At 42.5% G+C, this 20,420-nt stretch overlaps 1 protein-coding gene across 3 annotated transcripts in view; it reads right to left on the bottom strand.

The window, feature by feature from the left end:
* The window catches only part of LOC115387012 (voltage-dependent T-type calcium channel subunit alpha-1I-like), a 157,447-nt gene that overhangs the window by 111,079 nt on the left and 25,948 nt on the right, over positions 1 to 20,420 (bottom strand). For all 3 annotated transcript variants that reach the window (XM_030089521.1, XM_030089523.1, XM_030089522.1), the window contains exon 2: positions 873 to 1,137. In XM_030089521.1, the coding sequence (XP_029945381.1) occupies positions 873 to 1,120 (248 nt within the window). In that variant the 5' untranslated portion in view covers positions 1,121 to 1,137. The remainder of the gene's footprint in view (positions 1 to 872; positions 1,138 to 20,420) is intronic.

The raw sequence follows: 20,420 nt of genomic DNA, 5'->3' as shown, positions 1-20,420 counted from the left end.
ACAAACTAGTTTAATAGCAGTATAGTTTAGTAGTTTGATATCAATAGAACTCATAATTACAATATTATCATAATTAGCAAACTAATGAATTTCTTTTCCTAACCTCAAACTACTACATTAAAAGATTTTATACCTGACAAATCTTAAATGCAGATCTTATTCCAGGAGAAAAAACCTGTGTTACTGGACTGAATCCTGTGGTTGGATTTCCTTTAAACTCTACAAACTGAGGGGTGAATAAAAAATTAGAGGAGAAGCTGTGTCTTTTCCACAACACAGCATTGATATGAATCGACAGACTAACCAAGCCAACATCATTCAGACGCTGCAGTCCTCAGAGCCACAGTCATATTGTACTTAGAGAGAGACACACACACACACACGCAGGAGTGTTGCAGCAGTGCGGCACGAGGCCCAGTGTGTTCCTGCGAATCCCTAATGTGAAAGCATTATCCTCAATCCCACTCGCACTGTCAGTGTATTCAGCAGACAGACACCTGCTTATTCTGAGCACAAGCTTAAAGTACACACACTCACACACACACACACACACACACACACACACACACGCATACAAATGTGCACATTAAATTGTCCAAGCAGTGCAATGCTGATTGCTGCAGTTGTAGCTGTATTAGGATGTCAAAAACACTTACTTTGAGAAGATTCGGGGATGACTGTACTGTGGCAGCAAATCCACGAGTTAAAGCAGCGAGGGATGATTACTTTGGGGTTTACGGGAGTCAAAATGAAGGTGAAGAACACAAAATCCAGACATAAAGCATCACAAAGGTGTGTAATTAGTTGGGTAAAAGTGGGCGAGTGAGTGAGAGAATGCAGCAGAGGCTGCGGAGCGGCGGATGAAAGGATATGGGCTGGACACCATGCGGATGCACCAGTTGCGAGGACAGGTGGTCTGCTTGAGGCAGAAGAAGACCACGGGCGCCAGCTCCGGGAAGGGCACCACCAGAGTGCTCAGGTCGCTGCCGATGCTGACGTCGTCACCCGGGCCCATCTCCTCGATGATGTCATCAGCATGCGCCGAGCCGTACTCGTCGCTCTGCCCTGGCCCGGCCGAGGAGATGCTCCCCAGCGGCGCAGGACACTCCTCGCTCGTCATGGCGACCCAGCCGCGGTCTGGAACACAAGGAGGGAGACCACTTTGATCACAAAGACCACAAAGTGTTGTTTTTAATACTGCTTGAAGCAGGTATTTATTCCAATTAAATGATTGATTTCAGGGATGTTTATTTAATGACCGAGCTGTGGGGCTGTGGAGTAACTCCCTGGCGTCTGAAAATCACCCGCGTCAAAACATCACCTCTCGACTCGCAGGCATTTAATGATCGTCTTCGCCCCAAAGGCCCATCAGTCCGATCCGGCCCGGTAAAAGCAACGCTCTCGTCGTGAACTCACCCGTCTGCATAACAGAACGCGTTGCTTGACTGAGAACAATCGCCTCTCACAAACAAACACACACGGAGCGGTACGGCGGCGAAGAGTAAATCAATGTCAACAGTCATTGCGCCTTCATTGACGATTCATTTAGGCCCATCACGGTGTTGCGCAAAAGGAAATAGCTTTCCATCTCCTACCACTTACCTCATGGACGGTTTCACATTTATCTGTGAATATAATACACACAAACAAGCGCACACATCTCTCCAGTGCACCTGTATATTTTTGCACACTTGAAAAACAGAACTCAAGACTGCGTATGTTTTTGGCTTTGAGAGCATTCACACTTTTAAAGGAGCCAAACGCTGCAGCGTTTCACTTCGTGAGCCGCTGCTGCCAAGACGGTCTGCATGTTTGAGCGAGGACTCAAAGGCAAGAAGCAGAATAACGTGAGGGAAAAGTAAAAAGGGAGACAGAATGACAGAAACTTTGTTCTTTTTGGCTCCACCGGCCTCCGTGAGCGTCGTCACCAGTGAGGAAGGCTACAAAGCTGGCCAGTAGCAGTCGGAGCCCGAGTGAATGCATAATAACAGCGGACTTGGTGAGTCGACTTGCTTTTAACTGGCAGCCAGGAAGAGGCGAGACGCCAAGCGCTCGCTGGACATGTGCATAAGTAGACATATGCAGCCTTACGCACACGCACACACACACTCTATCCCTCCCTCACAAACACACATGGACAAAACAATACTCTATAAACTGAAAACTAAAGAGAAAGTGTAAGATCACATTTGAGCTGGGTGCATGCCATCCAGCGCATAGCATGTGTTGCTGTGGTTATTATAACGTGCACGAGCACACATGACAGCAAATGTGTTTGTCAGCACTAAATCTCATGACAGGATTAAGTGGACCTTGTTTTTATAGGGTAATGACACTGAAGACTGTTCATTACAAGCTGTGAAAAAGAAAAAAAAAAAAAAGCTGATTTAGTCGCTGACATCTTTTTAATCCTCTGACTTGATGCGAAAGCAGCTGGACGTATCGTAAAAAAGAGGAATGACCCATCACACTCGGTGACTTACCAGCACTTTAGCCGAGTTATCATTGTCATAATAAACCTGCATTATCTCATCTTTACCGTTTATTATCTCAGGAGCACTCTACATACTCTACAGCGTATTATAATAGAATCTCTTTCAAAACGGGTTAGTGTTTCACCTTTTCATAACTGGCCTTTCAAATTAGCTTTACCATGGCAACAGCAGCTTCCTGGGGATGCAGGAAGTTTATTCTTACTCTGTTGTGTTTTATTTCCCCTGACAAAGCTTCTTGGGGAGACCCTGCAGCTATTACTGGCGACTACAATTAAGTAGGAGACAGCTTTGCAGAAGTGGTTGGGAGGCGTGCGCTCCTGTGTGAATATTCGGTCCGCCTGTGTCGGCGGTGAGCGGCGGTTAAAAAATTAACACCGTCCAATTCGTTTGCGTGTCAAATTTGCCTCTTCTGCAGTCTCTTTTCAAAACATCCTGCGCCGTGGGTAGGCTTCAAGGATTTTTTGTGTACAGTGAGGGTGACTGATGAACGTGTGCGACACAAAAGAGGGCGAGAGAGAGGCTGAAAGACGACACACGAGGCCGTCGCCGATGTGCTGACACACACACACAGCACATTTGCACTTTTTTCTTTTTTTTTTTTTCCAACGCACACACTCGCACATTAACACCCTTAATTGGGGTAGCGGATATAGTCACCCATTTAGCTGCACTATGAGCTAAAGGCTGTGATGAGCCATGGAAAAACTTGCTTTCCCCCTCCCACACACACTCACTGCGACAGTCTGAGACAGACACAGGAAGAGGCTGCGTGGAAAACAACAGCAGAAAACATACTGGGAGGCTTGAGCAGCACATTCATCACTCTCGCATTTGACACAAGCAACTTTGATTAGATTAAAAAAAAAAGAGCTGTGAAATGATTTGTTTTCAGTCCTCACTGGGTGTGTACACTGAGATCAAGCATCCGGTATTTAATATCCAAAGGGTAAAAGTGATGTTTGAAATTCTCAAAAAAAATGAAGGCTCGAGATAAGAAACTGTGAGCTCAAAAAATGAGTTTCAGATGATATTCTGATATTGAGGGCTGTGAGCGATGTATGTTGAGAATTTCATTTAACAATAGCAGAGTGCGTTCAAAGAGGGAAATTTCATGCATGTAAATTCTTAATTCTGATTTATTTGCATGGTTGCAGAAAATAATGCATTTGTTTGAGGCCTATCTTTAGGGCTGTGTCACCAAGTCGTAACGTAAGAAAACTGGAAACTGAAATATTTTTTTGACAGATAGCAGGATACTTGATTGTTTGATATAAATGGTGAATTATTGAAATTCTTTCTTTCACTCGCTTGCAGAATGAGCCTAATGCATAGGACTCGATGGGAGTAGAGGGAAGTTTGGGCTCATGACTAAATCTCTCTGAAATATTCTATTTCTTATAATAACAGATTTATAATTTCAGACAGAGATACCAGGTAAGGTTCTGCATATACAATCCTTGCATGACAGAATTCCTATTACTATGTGTACAATTTAATTCAAACTCACCAGAAGCTGAATCAGGACGTGTGATCTGATCTGATATCCATGCAGACACTCTGCAGCACATCATCCTCAGAGTCAACGTGTGGAAGTTATTAAAAAAGTGCCTGCTTGTGTTACATTATGACTCCACAAGTTTGAAAGATTGACTTGAAAAGTTCTAGAAAAAGTTGTTTTTTCTCTTTTTTTTCCCTTCTTTCCCTTTAATTCAGTTGGAGTACACTGTGTACAGTGTGTGTGCAAGTGTACGTGCGTGTGTGTGTGTGTCAAGTGATTTGGGACAATTCTGGGATCATCGCAGCCCTCGCGACTCACACCGACTTAGCACAACAACTCGTCTCAACATCACTTTAATTCTTTCTTTCACTGTGTCAGAATGTAGCGAAGGTGGCAAAATATTGGTGGCCAACACACAAACACACACACACTGCTACTCTCGACAGGAAACACGCGGTCTGATTGTGTAAACATGTTTGGCGTTCTGTCACGTCTGAAATTCCTGGATGGCGTACAGCTGCGCGTGACTGAGCCGAAAAAAAATTAGAGAACTGAGCAGTGAGAGAAAAAAAAAAACAAAACAACAACAACAGCAAAACAAAACAAAAGTCAGATCCCTGATGAGTGGCAATTTCCCAAAGGGATGTGTTTGTGTGTGCGTGTGTGTGTGTGTGTGTGTATCAGAAGAGACGCGCCATTGGGCCATTCAATCGCAGACAGTGGGTAATGCTGTTACAATCACTTCAGGGCAAGTATCCCTTGAGAGCACAACTCAGGCTGCCATAAACAACACACACACATCAACACACTCACACACCGATACACACATATGCACAGACTCCCTGTCTCTTTGGTTTTATCAGGCGATGCTTCATCCAGTGACCTGAGACAAACCGGCTTTGACACCTATTGCTGAGTGATCAAAACAACACATTACTTTGTTACTCAGACTATCAATACAGCCAATGTGAGACTATAATGTGTTTATACACCAGCGACTGACGGAGGAGCCAACACTGAATATGATGGCTGGCTTTTTGACAGCACTATAAAATTGCCTTCTAAAATGTGATAAATGTGGCTCTAACATTATGGAGAAGACCATAATTCCCCACTCTGCTTTGCACCTCGCCGAGTAAACCTGAACACGTGTGGTTTAGAGCCACTGTAATTTTTCTAAAATCAGCCTGTACTGAATGCAAATTTGGGAGTGATCAAATGCTTTTTATGGTCCGTTATAGAGGCAAAGTGGTTCAGTTAAACTTCACCAAACAGTTAAGGTCAATTGCTATTAAAGGCTTTTCCAACTTATTTTCCATTTACATTTCACCAGATGGGGGCCAATAATACCATTCAAGTCAGATTAATTCAAAACATCTAGTATCTCCTAGATTACAAAGAAATACAGCCTTAAGAACACCTTGTTCTTGAGATCATTTCTAAAAAAAACTATTAACACGTAAGGACAGGACTGGGGAATACAAATGTAAAATGTTAAAGATTCATAGCATGAAACAAAGTCTGAAGGCTAAAAAAGCCACTAATGAAACAAAAGCATACAGTATATCACACTGAAAGGCCGCCAAAGCTGCACACACAGTTTAATCATCAACTTTTGGGTCATCACATTTTAGTTTAGTAATGAAAAGCGTCTCTTAGCTGGGGTATTTCTGCCAAAAACAAGAGGATGATTATAAAACAATTAATTAAATAGACGTGAATCCAAATTGGGAGCTGCAGTCAGACTTCCATCACTGGAGCTGAGTCCAATCCCATTATATTTTTGTGCCGTTCTTCGTTGGCTTACGGTGGAATAAAGACGTAGGAAACTTGTGGGGAATATGCTGAGCACTGCTGGTGTTACTCAGCTTCATAGAATGTAAACATTATATATGCTTGTGCAAAAACCTGGTTTTGTTGGCATCTCAAAGCCAGATTCATTGCAATTACATGAATTCACATTTCTGTCTATAGAAGACATACAATCACTTCAATAATAACTTCTCCATGTAAAATAACCTGAAATAGATAGCAAGAAAGACACAGATTAATCCTTCATGAGTCGTTTGCTGAAATTATTTTTCTTCTGTATATTCATTATGGATTACATGCATTTTACTATATGTGACAAAATTATACCAAATCAGCTTTAAAATGTTTCCAAGTGGGATACATTTTTATTACAATTTCTGCGTATCAGGGGTATGAAACATAAGGCCCGTGACCAAAAACCAGCCCACAAGAGGCTCAAATTTGGACTGCAATAACTTTGTTGTGTTGTCATTTTTACCAACAACACAAATCCCACAACAGCAATGTTTAGCACCACTAATTAATTTTTATTTTCGAGGAAATGTGGAAATTACCAAAGCATCGCCTGCCTGGTAAAGGGTTAACTGAGTGCAGACATTATTTCAAAACTGTCCAACAGCGCTGTGGCACATTTTTACATTTGGTAAATTTAGTGCTCTTACCCAGTGTCATGTTTGGCAGCTTGAATATTTCTCCTAGAGATGAGTTAAAATATCAGCCCTCTGCAGTAAAATGGGTTGTTAACCTGCAGCCACAGGCACACACTTCAAGCTATTCCAGCTAGTCAGTGACAGATGGGTGTCAAACCCATCTTCTGCCTCCAGCCGCATTATCCTGAGTCTGCAGTGCGGCCCGATCCGTCCAGACATTTGCTATGGATCACAGACCAGCCGAGTGGGCAGATTTACCCCCCAGGAAGCGTATGCTCCGTGGAAATAACACTTTAAGGGTCAGTCCTGAAAATACAACCTGCTAACACAATTCATTTTGACAGGCTGTCACGAGAACTCAATTAATATAATGTGAACACAGAGTAGTTTGCATTAATGACATACAGATCACATCATAATTTGGTCATTGAAGGCTAAATGTGAATTAAAAAGCTGTTTTTTTTCTTTATAGCATTGAAATGAAATGACTCTGACTGTCGAATCTCTCTCGTGTCTTGAATTGAGCCTGAAGCCATCAGCAGCTCTGAGCTCAATCTTCCTTTCTGACAGACATCCAGAACCAGATCACTTCATGTGAAATTGTTTGCAGCTGCTCTTGGCACAGAAGTTAATGCGGACTAACTCCGTTCAGTGTAAGTGATGATGAACTGAACCGCAGAGGTGATCATTCAGAAATGTCCAACATTTATCAGGACCAATTATTTAAATTTAAAAAGCAAAAACATTGTTATTCTTATATAAGTTTAAGAAGGAAGTGAAAACTCTTCTGTCAAATATAGTTTTGGTCTTCACAGCAATTAACTTTTCATTTAAAGAAAAAAGATGAAAGATTTCCTTTGATTCCTCTTTAATCTAGCATCCTCCTTTTGGAATTTTAAATATCTCGTTTCCATTTGAGTATCTTAATCTGTCTTGATTTCTCCCCTTCCTCCCCCCTCCCTCGACTCTCTCTCATCTCCTTGTCCCCCGCTGCCCCTTCGCCTCGCTCTCATTCTCCGTCTCACTTTTTCTTTCCACTCTTCCACCTCTTTTTCTTCATTTCTCACTGTCTGTCTTTCAGCGATGAAGAGGAAACTGAGCTTTGTGTCAGAAATCGTCTTTATACAGCGGCTGCCAGTGGATTACACTGAAGCGGTGACCCCATGAGATTAATCTGTTTTAACAGCATTAGCTCGAATCAAGCAGGCGAGACTCTCGTCCTGCGTGCGCTGTTTGGATACTGAGTGCATTGTGTCTTTAAGTCAGCATGAGTGCTTTCTTCAGTAAATTCTTATCAGCGACACGACAAGCCCTCACTGATGCTAAGACAACAATTTGCACGGTGAAGAGGCTTTCATCATTAGCCTCACGCTAACTCCTTGGGGAAATAGATTTAGAGCATAACCCTAAAAAAATTTGTGCATATCCATAAATCCTTGGGTGGCAGGAGGACTGACGAGCTGGGACGTGAGCGAAAGTGAAGTGAGAAGAGAGTGGAAGCTGCAGGATCATGGCTCGCTGCACTTGCTGAGCTTAGATGCTGACTAAAGATCACAAACATCACTCTATTAAGGAAAGTCTTGTAAAAAAAAAAAAAAAAAGAAAAGCTGCCTTAAATGCACTTTTTACTTCCCTTCTGAGTTTGAGCAACATTTTTTTTTTTTACTTTAAAGTTTCCTTCAGTATATTTTTATACAATTCAAGAAGTATAAGAAAAAAACTAGGTAAGAATAGGTTTTATGGGATAGTTTACTGCATTCGCTTGATTGTTTTTATTCAATCTCAAATGAATTAATTCAATATGACACACATATTAACACCTAGGAGCACTTATAAGCCAAATACTGGCAAAACAGTCATTCTATGCAACATAAAAAAGCTCAAGCCTTCTTTTAAAATAAAAGCAATGCGCAGTTTCCCTGGTCTGCTCTGCATTTCAGAAGGTGTCTTAGCGTTCATCACTATTAATGCAGTAAAAGTCACATGGCTTTCTGGGTCAGGTTCAGAACATACTACTGCAATCATGCAAAAGACTGCTGACTTGAAAGTTCTCCAGAAAACCCCCATCCACTCCACAAGAAGCGTCAGCCTCAGATCGCTGCTGGAAGGGCTGCCTGTTCACAGGATCAAAGCGTCGGCATGGAGTTGACTGGAAGGGCAAGGTGTGGCGCTGAAAGTTGCATAAGCAACAAAAAACAAGCAATGAACCTGGAACTCTGACAAGATTATTAACTCAAGCCAAGGCAATCACTCAAGAACAGCTTCATCAGGAAGGGAGGAAGGCTGGAGTCATTACACGCAGATTTATCCAGGAAATGGACTAAAAGATATCGGAATCTCACCCGGAGGTGATGTCAATGGTTTCTGGCACAGGCTAAATAGAAAAAATTAAACTATTACTAAGTGGTTCAAAGTTTATTTTTGAGATGAAGCAAATTTTTGTGTTAAATCTTCAAACCTGGAGTCTCAAGGTGGTTTTTGGAGGATTTCATGCCACCTGACCTGACCTAGGTATGCATAACACCTCAGCGTTACTGCAGTCTGATCACCTCCAAGCCTTTAGCAATATCCTCCACAACAGTCCTCGCTACTTAGTCAGGACGCTTTAACGTCAACTGCAACTTTTCTGGTTCAACGGCGGTGGTTATAATTGATCTACATCTTCCGATTACAATGATTCATAATAATTGAAGAACACTGGAGAGGGAAAAAACAAAAAACGAGACGTAACATCTGATCCAAAAGAAAACACTGAATTCCCGTCATGAGTAAGTACTCGGCACATTCATTATCATTTATTATGTATGTGCGTGTGAGTGTGTGTGTGCACACTCACTGCAAGTGAGAAGGGATTTTGTGTGCGTGTGTGTGTGTGCGCACACTCCTGTCTGTTATTGACTGATTTATAACAGGTTTCCCACCACAAATCCATAGTGGCGAGGAAGGGGGAGGTCCAATAACGCTGCCACTGATTTACTATTAGAGCTCTTGCTGTCATTGGTTTCACCCTGATAAATGACAGAAGTTTTCCTCTGGTGGCTCCTGTGTGAGGCAGACAGACCTCATACTTGTAGGCTTGCCAAATAAAACAAACGGTCAATCTTCCGGGCTGACGCAGGACCTTCTGAGCGCTTGTGTGTGTTTGTGTGTGTGTGTACTTGCTTTTTTTTTTTTTTTTTTTTCCGACTCCAAACCAGATCAAGCAGTTCTCTGCTCTTTTCTGTGGACACTGATAGTGTCAGTTGCTACAGAAAGCAGTGCAAAAAGCATCGACTGCCGCGCAGCTGCACATACGTGTGTGGCGTTTCTGTGTGTTTGAGACAGACTCCTCTGCGAGATTTGGCTTTTTGCCACAGCGTCCTCGATCCCCCTCACCTCTCTGCACACACACTCGGAGACTCAGCAGCAGTAATGAGGACAGTGGGTGCTATCATTGTCCCAGGTGTTCCTTAATTGGCTGGAAGCACTATTATCCTCCTAATTTAAAACGCAAGAGAGGCGAATGTGACTGCATTTGCGAGGGTTTCGTGATTTAGCTTTCAGCCCCTCCTCGTCTTGAATTCGACTTTCCCGTTAAGCTCGTAGCCGTCTGAAATCTGCGGCAGCACGATCTGCGAGCGGCTTGGAAATCTATTCTGCTCTGTTTTTGTTGTACTCTGTTTAGAGTTGCCTAAAAGGTTCATTGCCTTAAGATCAAAGGAATGAAGTCAATTTTGTTTAATGTGGGTTTTTACAAGCGGGGAAAACAAGAAGGGGAGGAGAGATACAGAGTTTTGAGGGAAGACGGAGCGATATATGGGGGGAGGAGGAGGAGGAGGAGAAGTAACGACAGATTCATTCCTCTTTTTCCTCCACTGTGGGGCAAAGAGCGTCGACTTGAACATCTGTCAGCACTCCTTATCTCCTCTCCTCCCGTCTCTTCCTCTCCTTTTAGAAATCTCTTTCCCGTGGCTTTCATGCCCTGACAGGAAACTGCCATCCAAAGTTTGAAAACTCGGGGAGAAATGGTGTGAGGTGGTGTGTGTGTGTGTGTGTGTGTGTGTGTGTGTGTGTGTGTGTGTGTGTGTGTGTGTGTGTGTGTGTGTGTGTGTGTGCGCGCGCAACGGCACATGTCTGTGTGTGGCTTTGTGTCTTTACGAGAGAGAGAGAGAGAGAGAGAGAGAGAGAGAGAGAGAGAGAGAGAGAGAGAGAGAGAGAGAGAGAGAGAGAGAGAGAGAGAGAGAGAACACAGCCTTGCTGCCAACCCTGAGGAGGCAAGCTTGACAAACGAGAGCTCTTCTGATGGAGCAGGGATGTGGCTGCATGTACGTGCGCACGTGAGCATTCAATACTTGTGAAACCTTTCCTGGAACTGCAGCATACAGTGTTGTTGAAGAAACTACGCTCACCGACCCGCCATAACATTTTTATCTAATGCTTTCAGCTATTTACATGCCCTACGGACAATTTGAAGACACCAATAAGCCTCATACACAAACACACACATACGACTTTGGGCTGTGAGGAGAAGCCAAAATACACCGGGGGAATCCACACCTCCACAGGGAGAACATGCAACCTCCACAAAGAAAAGAAACAAACTGGGCTCAAATGAACTTGCACTAACTGCTACGTGATTGTCCAAAATATTTGCGGTTCTCACTATAACACCCGCCTGTCCCTGGTATAGGAGGTGTCAAGCTTGTGAATGTTTCTGTGGGAGTGTAGGGAAGATGGAAACAGATTTTATCGATCAAACAGAGCGGCTGATACCTTTGTACCCGCAGATCAGGTAAAGAAACACTTCACATTGTAAGCATGATGCAGGCAGCACGGATGAATGCAGATGATTTAGGAGAAGGCAAAACAGAAGAAAGGGTTGGGGGAAGAGATTAAATCTGACACAGGCAGGGAACCACAATTTTGCGTGCACAATGGGGGAGCCATCGGGGAAAAGGCGGAAATAAATGGAGATGAAAGAAGTGGAAAAGTAAGTTGGGGGATTAGCAGAGAAAACATAGGAGGCAAGGTGAGACAGAGGAGATGGAAACAGAGAGCAATAACAGAGGCAGAAAAGAAATACTGGAAGCAATGGCGACAAAAAGAAGAGGATAAGAGGACAAGAGGAAGCTGAGGAGAAGGAGGAGGCAGAAAACAGACGGCTGTGTCTCGACAGGAGAAAAGAGATGATGTTCCAGTGATGAAAGCAGAGTGAAGCACACTAAACTGTGCTCAGATACAGAGAAACATAATGAAGTTTAAAGGGAATATGTGATAATATTGAGATGAGAAATGCTGATGCACATTCAAGCATTCAGTCAAACACCAAAGCCGGAATCAATCTGGGTCCTCTCTCTCTCTCTCTCTCTCTCTCTCTCTCTCTCCACACCTCTCCTCAAACCTTACAGCTCCAGCGAAGCCAAGCAGCTTCCTAATTACCTCATTTGCATAAACATGCAAACTGTGCTAGAGAGAGGGGGAGGGAGGAGGTGCTGTAGGAAGGAGGGGGGGGTTAACTTCACCTGGAAAAAAAAAAAAAGAGGGCGTAAGCAGGAGAGGTGTAATTTGGAGATTTGAAAAAAGAAACAGAAATAAGATGATTGCTGACAATGAGGGAACTTTCAAAACTTGCCCACCTCTCCCAGTCTGAGGATTTCCTGTCCCTGACCCAGATGTATGTCTCCTCCGTTCCCTCCATCCTCCTCTCCCTCCCAGGTTTGTATTGGCCAGAGTCCTCCTTTGTTCCCGGTCCCCCCTCCCTCTGTTTTGACAATGCAGGTACCTTAATGCCAACAGCGAGCACGTCCGCCGCTCTCCTCCTCCACTTTAGGTCCGGTCTCCACCGTCATTTCCTTCGCATCTCTCGCATTCCTCCCTTCACCACTCCTCTCGTTCTCACCCTCTCCTCCTCCTCCTCCTCCTCCTCCTTTCTTCACAGAGTGCTGTGTCAGGTCTTTTCACCTTCAGCAGTGTGAAATGAGATTTGAATATGGCTCTTGGAGCATTTGTGGCTTGGCCAAACCCCCCATAAACACCTCCCCTCACACACACACACACACACACACACACACACACACACAAAAATACTAGAGAGAACGCCGCTCATAAAGATAAAGGATTATAATGCCACTTGATTACATGTCTAAGGAAAAAAGGGATGAACGCAGGAGGGAAGAGGAGGAAGGATAGGAAGGTGAGTGGAGACAGACTGGAGAGGAGAGGCAGGAGACGTGAAGAAAAGGAGAAGAAGCGAATGGGCCACCCCACAGAACCCTGAATATAAAGAAGGGATCGGCAAGGGAGAAAAAGTGTGAAATGGATGAAAACGAGACGGAGATAGAAAGGGATCAAGCGGAGTAAAAGTGGACAGAATGGAGAGACTTTCATTGAAATGCGCTAACCTTCTCGCTCACCCGTTTCTTTGCATTTTGAGCGGAGACCCTCCACTGAGAGAGAGAGAGAGAGAGAGAGAGAGAGAGAGAGAGAGAGAGAGAGAGAGAGAGAGAGAGAGAGAGAGAGAAAGGGAGAGAGAGCCAAACTGAACCCAGCAGAAAATGGCCATGAAGTGTCAAGTGCCAGCCTCCTCTCAGGATGAAAACAAGGGAGAGATGAAAAGGTCGCAGCATGGGTTTTCTGTGTGTGTGTCCACAGCGTTGTCGCTATAATGATATACTTTCTTGAATTTTTTTTTTTTTTTTTTTTTTTTTTTTTGCCTCGAGCCGAAGGAATACATAAAAGTGCACTGCTGTGACAAGACCTTGTAATTACAAAATTGCGGAAATGTGACAGGCACAAAAGCCTAGAAAAACACACATTACACAGTGTGATGGCAAATCAACACGTTACGGATTTGATGAGACGTTACTTCTTTGCTCCTTGTGAGTCTGTGAGATAAATTGGATTGATTTAACTAAAAAAAAAAAAAGAACAAAGCGTAACACCTTCGTTTTTTTCTCTCATACATCATATTTTCATTTGATTTCATAAGCTCCTGTTTTTCTTTTTAGAACCCACGGCTTCCCGACCATAAATTAGGAGTTGACTAATGTCAGTGCATTATCTGGTTTGTCATTACTGTGCTAATGACATTTTTTCTTTTTAATAAGAAAGCGTAGCTACGGGCCAGTTTGGCTTTATTTCATAATAATAAGTCATGGTAAGATAATCAAAGAACTCGGAAGAAATTGCCTCATTTTATGTGTCATGTACAAAGAAAATATGCAGCTTTGAAGTAATTATTCAAGAGTCCCTCCAAGTCTGTGACCCCTGCCAGCTGATTCAGTCAATCAAGTTTCTGACTTACGTCCAAAGAAACCATTTACTTCACAGTCATTTATAAACACATTCGTCATCTCAGTGTTTTGACCTACACATACTTTCAATATATTTATCGTTCATAGATCTAAAACAATGAAGGACTTCGTGTCTGGGACTTTCCTTCAGTGTGTCAATTTAGCTTTTTGCCACATGATGAGTACAAATAACCCAAAATATGACAGCACTTGGATATACAGTGGAATACACAAATACAATAGTTAGTTATTAATACAGTTATTTCAATATTCTTTAATACGAAATTTATAAATTCTGAATTTGTAATTAGGGATAAAAAGCTTGATTATTTTCGAGAACTGCACCATCAACTTCTCTGTCTTTTGCAAACAAAAATATACACACACAGTTCAAAAACCCCACACTGTGTTGAGGAGGCAGAAAGTTCAGCTCCAAGTGTGTGAGCGCACGTGGAAATATAAATGCGCACATAAATCCGCTCAGGCTATGAGGAAATGCATGCATTTGTGTGCACAGACAGAGAGAGAGAGAGAGAGAGAGAGAGAGAGTAATGGCTTTATAGCCTCTGCCTAAAAACAGATTTCGAATCTGAGCGGGACTCGGTTTGTTCGGAGGCACAGAAATTGGTCTCCTGGTGTGGTCTTAAAGCTTTTTCAGATGACAGCTGTCTCCTCTCAGGAAACAGCCGTGATCAATCAATTCAAAAAACACCAAGGATATATAACGAAAAGTAAACCCAACAAACACTGGGAACGCAGATCTAACATGTAGAGAAATCCTTCCAACAGGTGGCGAGAACAGAATGAATTTAAATAAAAACTTAAAGCCGGTAAAACCACATTATTTCACAATCAAAAATAGAGAACTTATCAAAATTAAATATCCCATGATTACATGACAACTGTTTATTTTAAAGAAGCAAATAAAAAAAGATGACACAGAAAACAGCTGCAGCCAGTGAGGTTCATGGATAACAAATTGACCGAGTATGAAAAGAGCTTTTTGGAGAGGCTGTTCACAATCATTTGATAAACAATTTCAAACCAATTAGCTGGTTGTGAAGTATTGGTTTTTTTAAGCCTCCTGCACAAGAGATCACTAGAGGGAAAGTTAGCAATTGATTCATGAATGGAGGCACATTTCTGCTGCCTATTGCTTTGAATTTCTAGTTTTTATATTATGAAACCAGAAATAAATAGATGTTATGAAAAAAAAAACAAGAACTCAGAAATGTGAAATACAAAATTGCACACGATGCCACATTTAAAACCTTTAGGCTACTTTATTAGATTGAAACAATTGAACTGGGAAGATGTTTTCAGCATGACTGTTCATTGGGACGTCCTCAGCTTCAATATTGTTTATTTTATTGTTATTGTTCAAATTTTAAGAACCTGATGAATACTTTCGACTAAAAGTATTGGTATTGAATTGGCATTACATTTCTCAGCAAGGAGCACCTTAAGACGACTTCGTGCCTTGTGGGTAAAACGCCCAGATTCGTCTCCAACGTAAACATTGCCTGGAACATCCTGGTTTTGCTTGGCTGGACTTTAATTTGTGGAGAGCGGCGATGCGGTTGGCTAGCCCTGGTTTTGAGGTCGACTTGATGTTAAAGCGGGTAGCAGGTAGTCCAGTCAGGAACCAACTGACTTTAATGATCCCATCTGCAACTAAGACCCTATTTCACCTTTAAACGCCGTTATTGACATGCACTAAATTATTTACACTCGCTCCTCCTAGTTCTCCCTCAATATTTCTCCAATCTTTACTGTACCGTGCTCGGTTTCTGCTGCCTCGCTCACAATTCCTGACAGCTTCTCCCGCTCACCTCACTGTGAGCAATCTTCTCCTCTGCAGTCTTTTTCTTTCAATAGCGCTCACATCCAAATCCTTCTGATAAACGCGGCTTTATCATCAGATTGCATTTCGGGAGTCTTTGTTTCAAAGATGTGATCCTTGTCAGTCAACATAACACAATTAAATGATCCTTCAATATCTAAATTTGTCTTTTTTTTAATCTTATCTTTAATTATAGCACATATGGAAAAAAAAATCTGAGAAATCAATTTGTGCACCTTTAAAAGTAATATTAAGTTCTTACACCTCGTAACAGCTCTACAAGATTATTAAATCCCACTTTAATTAATTTGGGATTTCTCTTGTTTTACATGTTGGTCTGAGAAATTACTGAAATTCATGAAAGGAAAGAAACGCACATCATTAAAATTAAAAAAAAAGGAACAAGACAAACACATGTGTACAACAGCGTGTATTCAGTAAGTCAATTAACGAGGAAGAGATAAAATACACACACACACACACACTGACCAAAAGACTTGGGGCTGAAGTGGCGGTAGCAGAGCAGAGGATGTGAAGTTTCAACAGGAAGTAATGAGAACCGCTTACATTAGAGGGACAGCTCACGTTTGATGGTTTGGTGGGAAAGTGAGAGAGACGAGGCTGAGATGGTTTATTCATGTATGCAGGAGAGGAAGAGGCAGTGAGGAGGCTCATGATTGCAGTGAGAGAGGACGAGCAGGAGACTGGTGTGTGGAAGGAGGAGGCAGGAAGCAAAGGGACTGGACGAAGATGTTCTGGTGGCGGGGAAATGATAACAGAGGAGGAAGCAGAAATGACATTGATTTCCTTCAGATTTCCTCCAACATCAGATATGACCACTGATCCTAATCAGAGTCGAAACTCAAAACATGTGTACACCTGGAAAAGTCATGACTTCCCCAATGTTTGTCCCCATGAAGAACACACGGCTGTAAAAAAAAAGGTTACAGTAAAAGAGTAGAAAAGACACAAAGTAGGAAACCAGAGTTCCTGGACAAAACCCACTCACACACACAAACACGTAAATTCCACACCGAGAACGTCTGGCAGTGGGAAGGTTGTTGGTTTGATTCCCCATCACTTCCTGTCCACGTGTCGAAGTGTGATCTGAACCCTGAACCTCCAGTGGATGGATTGAGGGCCTTCCCTGGCAGAAGCCTCCACTGGCTGTGTGAGTGAGTGCGTGTGAATGGGTGAATGTGATCAACAGTGTAAAGCCCTTTTCGCACTGCTCAAGCATACATGCACAGTCCATTTGCCACAATCACAAAGCTTAACCCTGCTCCTCTTACCCACCCTGTTTCCATTAGTGTAATACATGTAATACAAAAGGATGAAGTTTTTAAAGCAAATATTGAGTCACTAATTACTGTGATTTATGACCTGGCAAGTGGTGAAGAGACCTGGTTAAATTGAAACCTTTGGAAGCGGTCTTCCCTAATTAATGTGGAAAGTGGTTGTCATTTCATTCAGCCACAGCATAAGGGGGCAGCGTAGCTCCAAAGAGGCTCTGTGCAATAGCAAAAGTTGAAGCATGTGCAGCAAAAGTCATCTTTATTAAAAAAGATCATAAGAAGTGGCAAAATCAGAAACTATGTCAATACATACAGGTCATTTTCAACACGCTTTCTTAGGTACATAACCTTTAACAGGAAGCTGTCCTACTTTTATGACTTATCACAACTTAATAATCGTCTCTTCGCGACCTTAATTAAAAGTGGGAAAATTAGCTGGGCACACAGATCCCACTCAAAACCTGTGAAGAGAGTCTTAATGAGATCTGCACTCATTCCATCGACTGTTTTAGATTGCTAATTAAATATACCTAAACAACCCAATGCCCCCTTATCTGAGGTCTACTTTTCATGAATGACTTTCATGTTGTTGCTTTGGTGTCATGAAACATGAGGTGTGTGTGTGTGTGTGTGTGTGTGTGTGTGTAACCAACGTCCATACTGCAAATTGCCAGTCATGCTCAAAGTGACTATGCAGGTTTCTTACAATTGGTTACAAATTTGTTCATCCACTTGAAAACAATTCAGCCATTTATCACTTCAGTAAACAAATAAACCTATTTTCAGACGGAGGACGCCATTACTTCTCGCCCACTGCAGGTCTTTGTCTACACTAAATGAATATCATTAGCCTTCTGTTGAGGATCCTTCTATCTCGCAACACAGCTCTGATAATGCTGAATGAGAAAGTCTCTGTTTCTTCCCGTAGACAAAAGTTTTATTACCCCTGTTAATTGGCGAGAGCAGATAAATCAGCTAAAATGCTAATCCCAGAAAATCCACACTCTTGTTTTCTCTTTTAGCCTCACGCAGACGTAGGTAGCAGGAAGCTGCAGCCTTCCATTAGGGGACTAAAGGTCAAACAGAGGTGGAGAGAGAGAGAGGGAAAACCAGAGAAACAGGAGGGAAAAGAAGTTAACGAGAGATGATAAAGAAATGAAGGGACGCCAAGGACTCGTGAGGGAACGGGATTAAAGGCAATGTGCCATAGCGAGGAGCAAAGCAAAGCTGGAGATAAAAGACAAAGATGGAGATTGTCTGAGAAGGACGAACAGTGCACAGCTTGAGGGGCGAGGAGGAGCCCGAAGCTTTGAGAGCAGTGTGAGTTAAGTCTTTTTAGTAATATTTATGTCATTGACACCTGCACTGTGAGCATAATTTGTTATGCTTCGCATTAACGGTCCTGTTTTATCCTCTGCTGCAGGCTGAAAATTCAGAAAACTTTATCTTGTCCCCAGCTAGCCGGCACAATATTATGATCCTGCTGTATTGTTTTGGTTCTGATGGACTCCAGTGAAAACTGGCTTATCTATAAAAAGGAAAAGGAGGAGAAAAAAAAAACAAAAGCAGAGATGGAAGACTTACCCCCAAAATATATGCATATATATAATGTATATATTTATTACATAAACTTTGCTTATTGCTAATTGCAGTGAATCCCATTTGCTCACGTGATGGAGTAGATACACACACTGTTTACGTTACTGATTAGCAATCTTTAGACTGCTCAACAAAAGAAAAGAAGGACACCAAAGAATAACTTTTGATTTGCAATTAATCACCCTGCGCACAAAGTACAGCAGCACGTCGGCCGAGGTCCCTGCTCTCCGATAGCCGGTGGCAGCCGCTGCTGAAACAGCACAGTGCAGACGCCACTGGGCTGCGAGACAAACCCATATTGACAGGTACTGCAATGTCACATGGTCAAAGTCATTTAAACGGGGACAACAGAAGAAGTTAGGGTGAGCCTGAGGACTCCCCAACAAACCAAAAGCCTTTGTCCTTATTTATGACATATATTCTGACAGTAAATGTGAATTTCCTGTTAACCATAGATACTATGATACATACATGCCTCAAGTCGCTCATATGTGGATGTTTTTGTATCTAAACAAATAGTTTGGTGTGTAAATTCCCCTACAGAGCGAGTGATTTGGGTGCTGCACTGCAGTGTCGCCTCAGCAGGTCATGCAATCTGCATATGTTGATGAGGCATAACATTTAGATTGCATGTTTTATCTGCAAACTGAGAAATTGTAGGTTATAGGTCAGTAATCCCAAGTGGTGGTGACTCCACAGCGGGACACCAGCAAATAAGGACACAATTACACCTTGAAGCTGTGAATGTAAAACATGTGAATGACCATGTAGCCATGAAAACAAAAACCCAGGGGAAACCACGTTGAATCATCCGTTCAGCTCTTGATATGCACCGTTCCTATGAAGTGTTTTTTTTTTTCTTTTTAATATCCAATATTAACTTATTTTCACGTGTTGATTTTTCTTTTTTTTTTTCCTCACTCCAGACATTATTTGCTCCCCGGACAGCTGAGGGTCAAGTGTGTGTAGTTAAGGTATGAATAGGATGAGTTAAATGCAGAGAGACACTTTCTCCGAAGGGATCAATAAAGTATTCTATTAGGTTAATGGCATGCATCGTGTGTGAACAGCTCTGTTCCCTTTACCCACTTACAGCTCAACCTTTATGACCTGATCAAAGTGACACTGGTATATGTTCAGGTGCTCATCTAGATGAATCACCCTGGTCCCAATTGGTGTGTGTGTGTGTGTGTGTTACATAACTTGAACAGCACAAAAGGCTGCTGTGGTAATTCAAACAGAAGGACTCACAGTGAGATCCACTGTTTCATCAGTGTCAATGAGCTCAACATTTTGGGCCCACACAATTATTTTGCCTCGTCACAGTCCGGCTGACTAAAAGATACTGTTGAGGAGACAGATGTGCACAGTATAAAACAATAAAGCCCAGGAGTACTGTGCTGTGCATTATTACTCCAATGAAAAAGAAAGGCGTCAACAGTTTAACAATCACTTTATGCTTTTTCCTCAAAGTGGGATTCTCTGCCTTTTTTTTTTTAATGCTTAGATGATTTCATCTCGAACCTAATGTGCTGGAGGAAGCAGTGAATGGACACAGGCAGACAAAGTGACAAGAACAGAGGCGAAAACAGTCAAGTAGAAAGGACAGTTTAGAGAAATCTAGAACCCACCAGACAGAAGAAGAGCGAAAGCGAAAGGCTGGAGAGAAAGAAAGAACAACAGGCGAGTCGCGTTGTGGCAGTGGGCAGAGAGGCTATTCCACACTGTCAAGCATCAGGTCCCTCAGGAGTGGTTAAATGCATTAGGCCTGTCCTCCGGGAGGCAATGAAGTGATTAGCTGTACGGCGGCTTGAGGAGGAAAACTACTGGAGCTTCGATGCACGCATCCACACTAACTTCCAACGCCACAGATGCAGATCTGCTGCTGCTGGCTAATAAACTCACAAGTCGGCCTTTGACATTTTTAGCAACTAACAATTAATTTCGAGGAGGTCAC

The sequence above is a fragment of the Salarias fasciatus genome, chromosome 4, assembly GCF_902148845.1.
Source record: "Salarias fasciatus chromosome 4, fSalaFa1.1, whole genome shotgun sequence".
NCBI lineage: Eukaryota > Metazoa > Chordata > Actinopteri > Blenniiformes > Blenniidae > Salarias > Salarias fasciatus.
The sequence above is the reverse complement of the archived record's forward strand: the minus strand, read 5'-3'. Positions and strand labels throughout refer to the sequence as shown.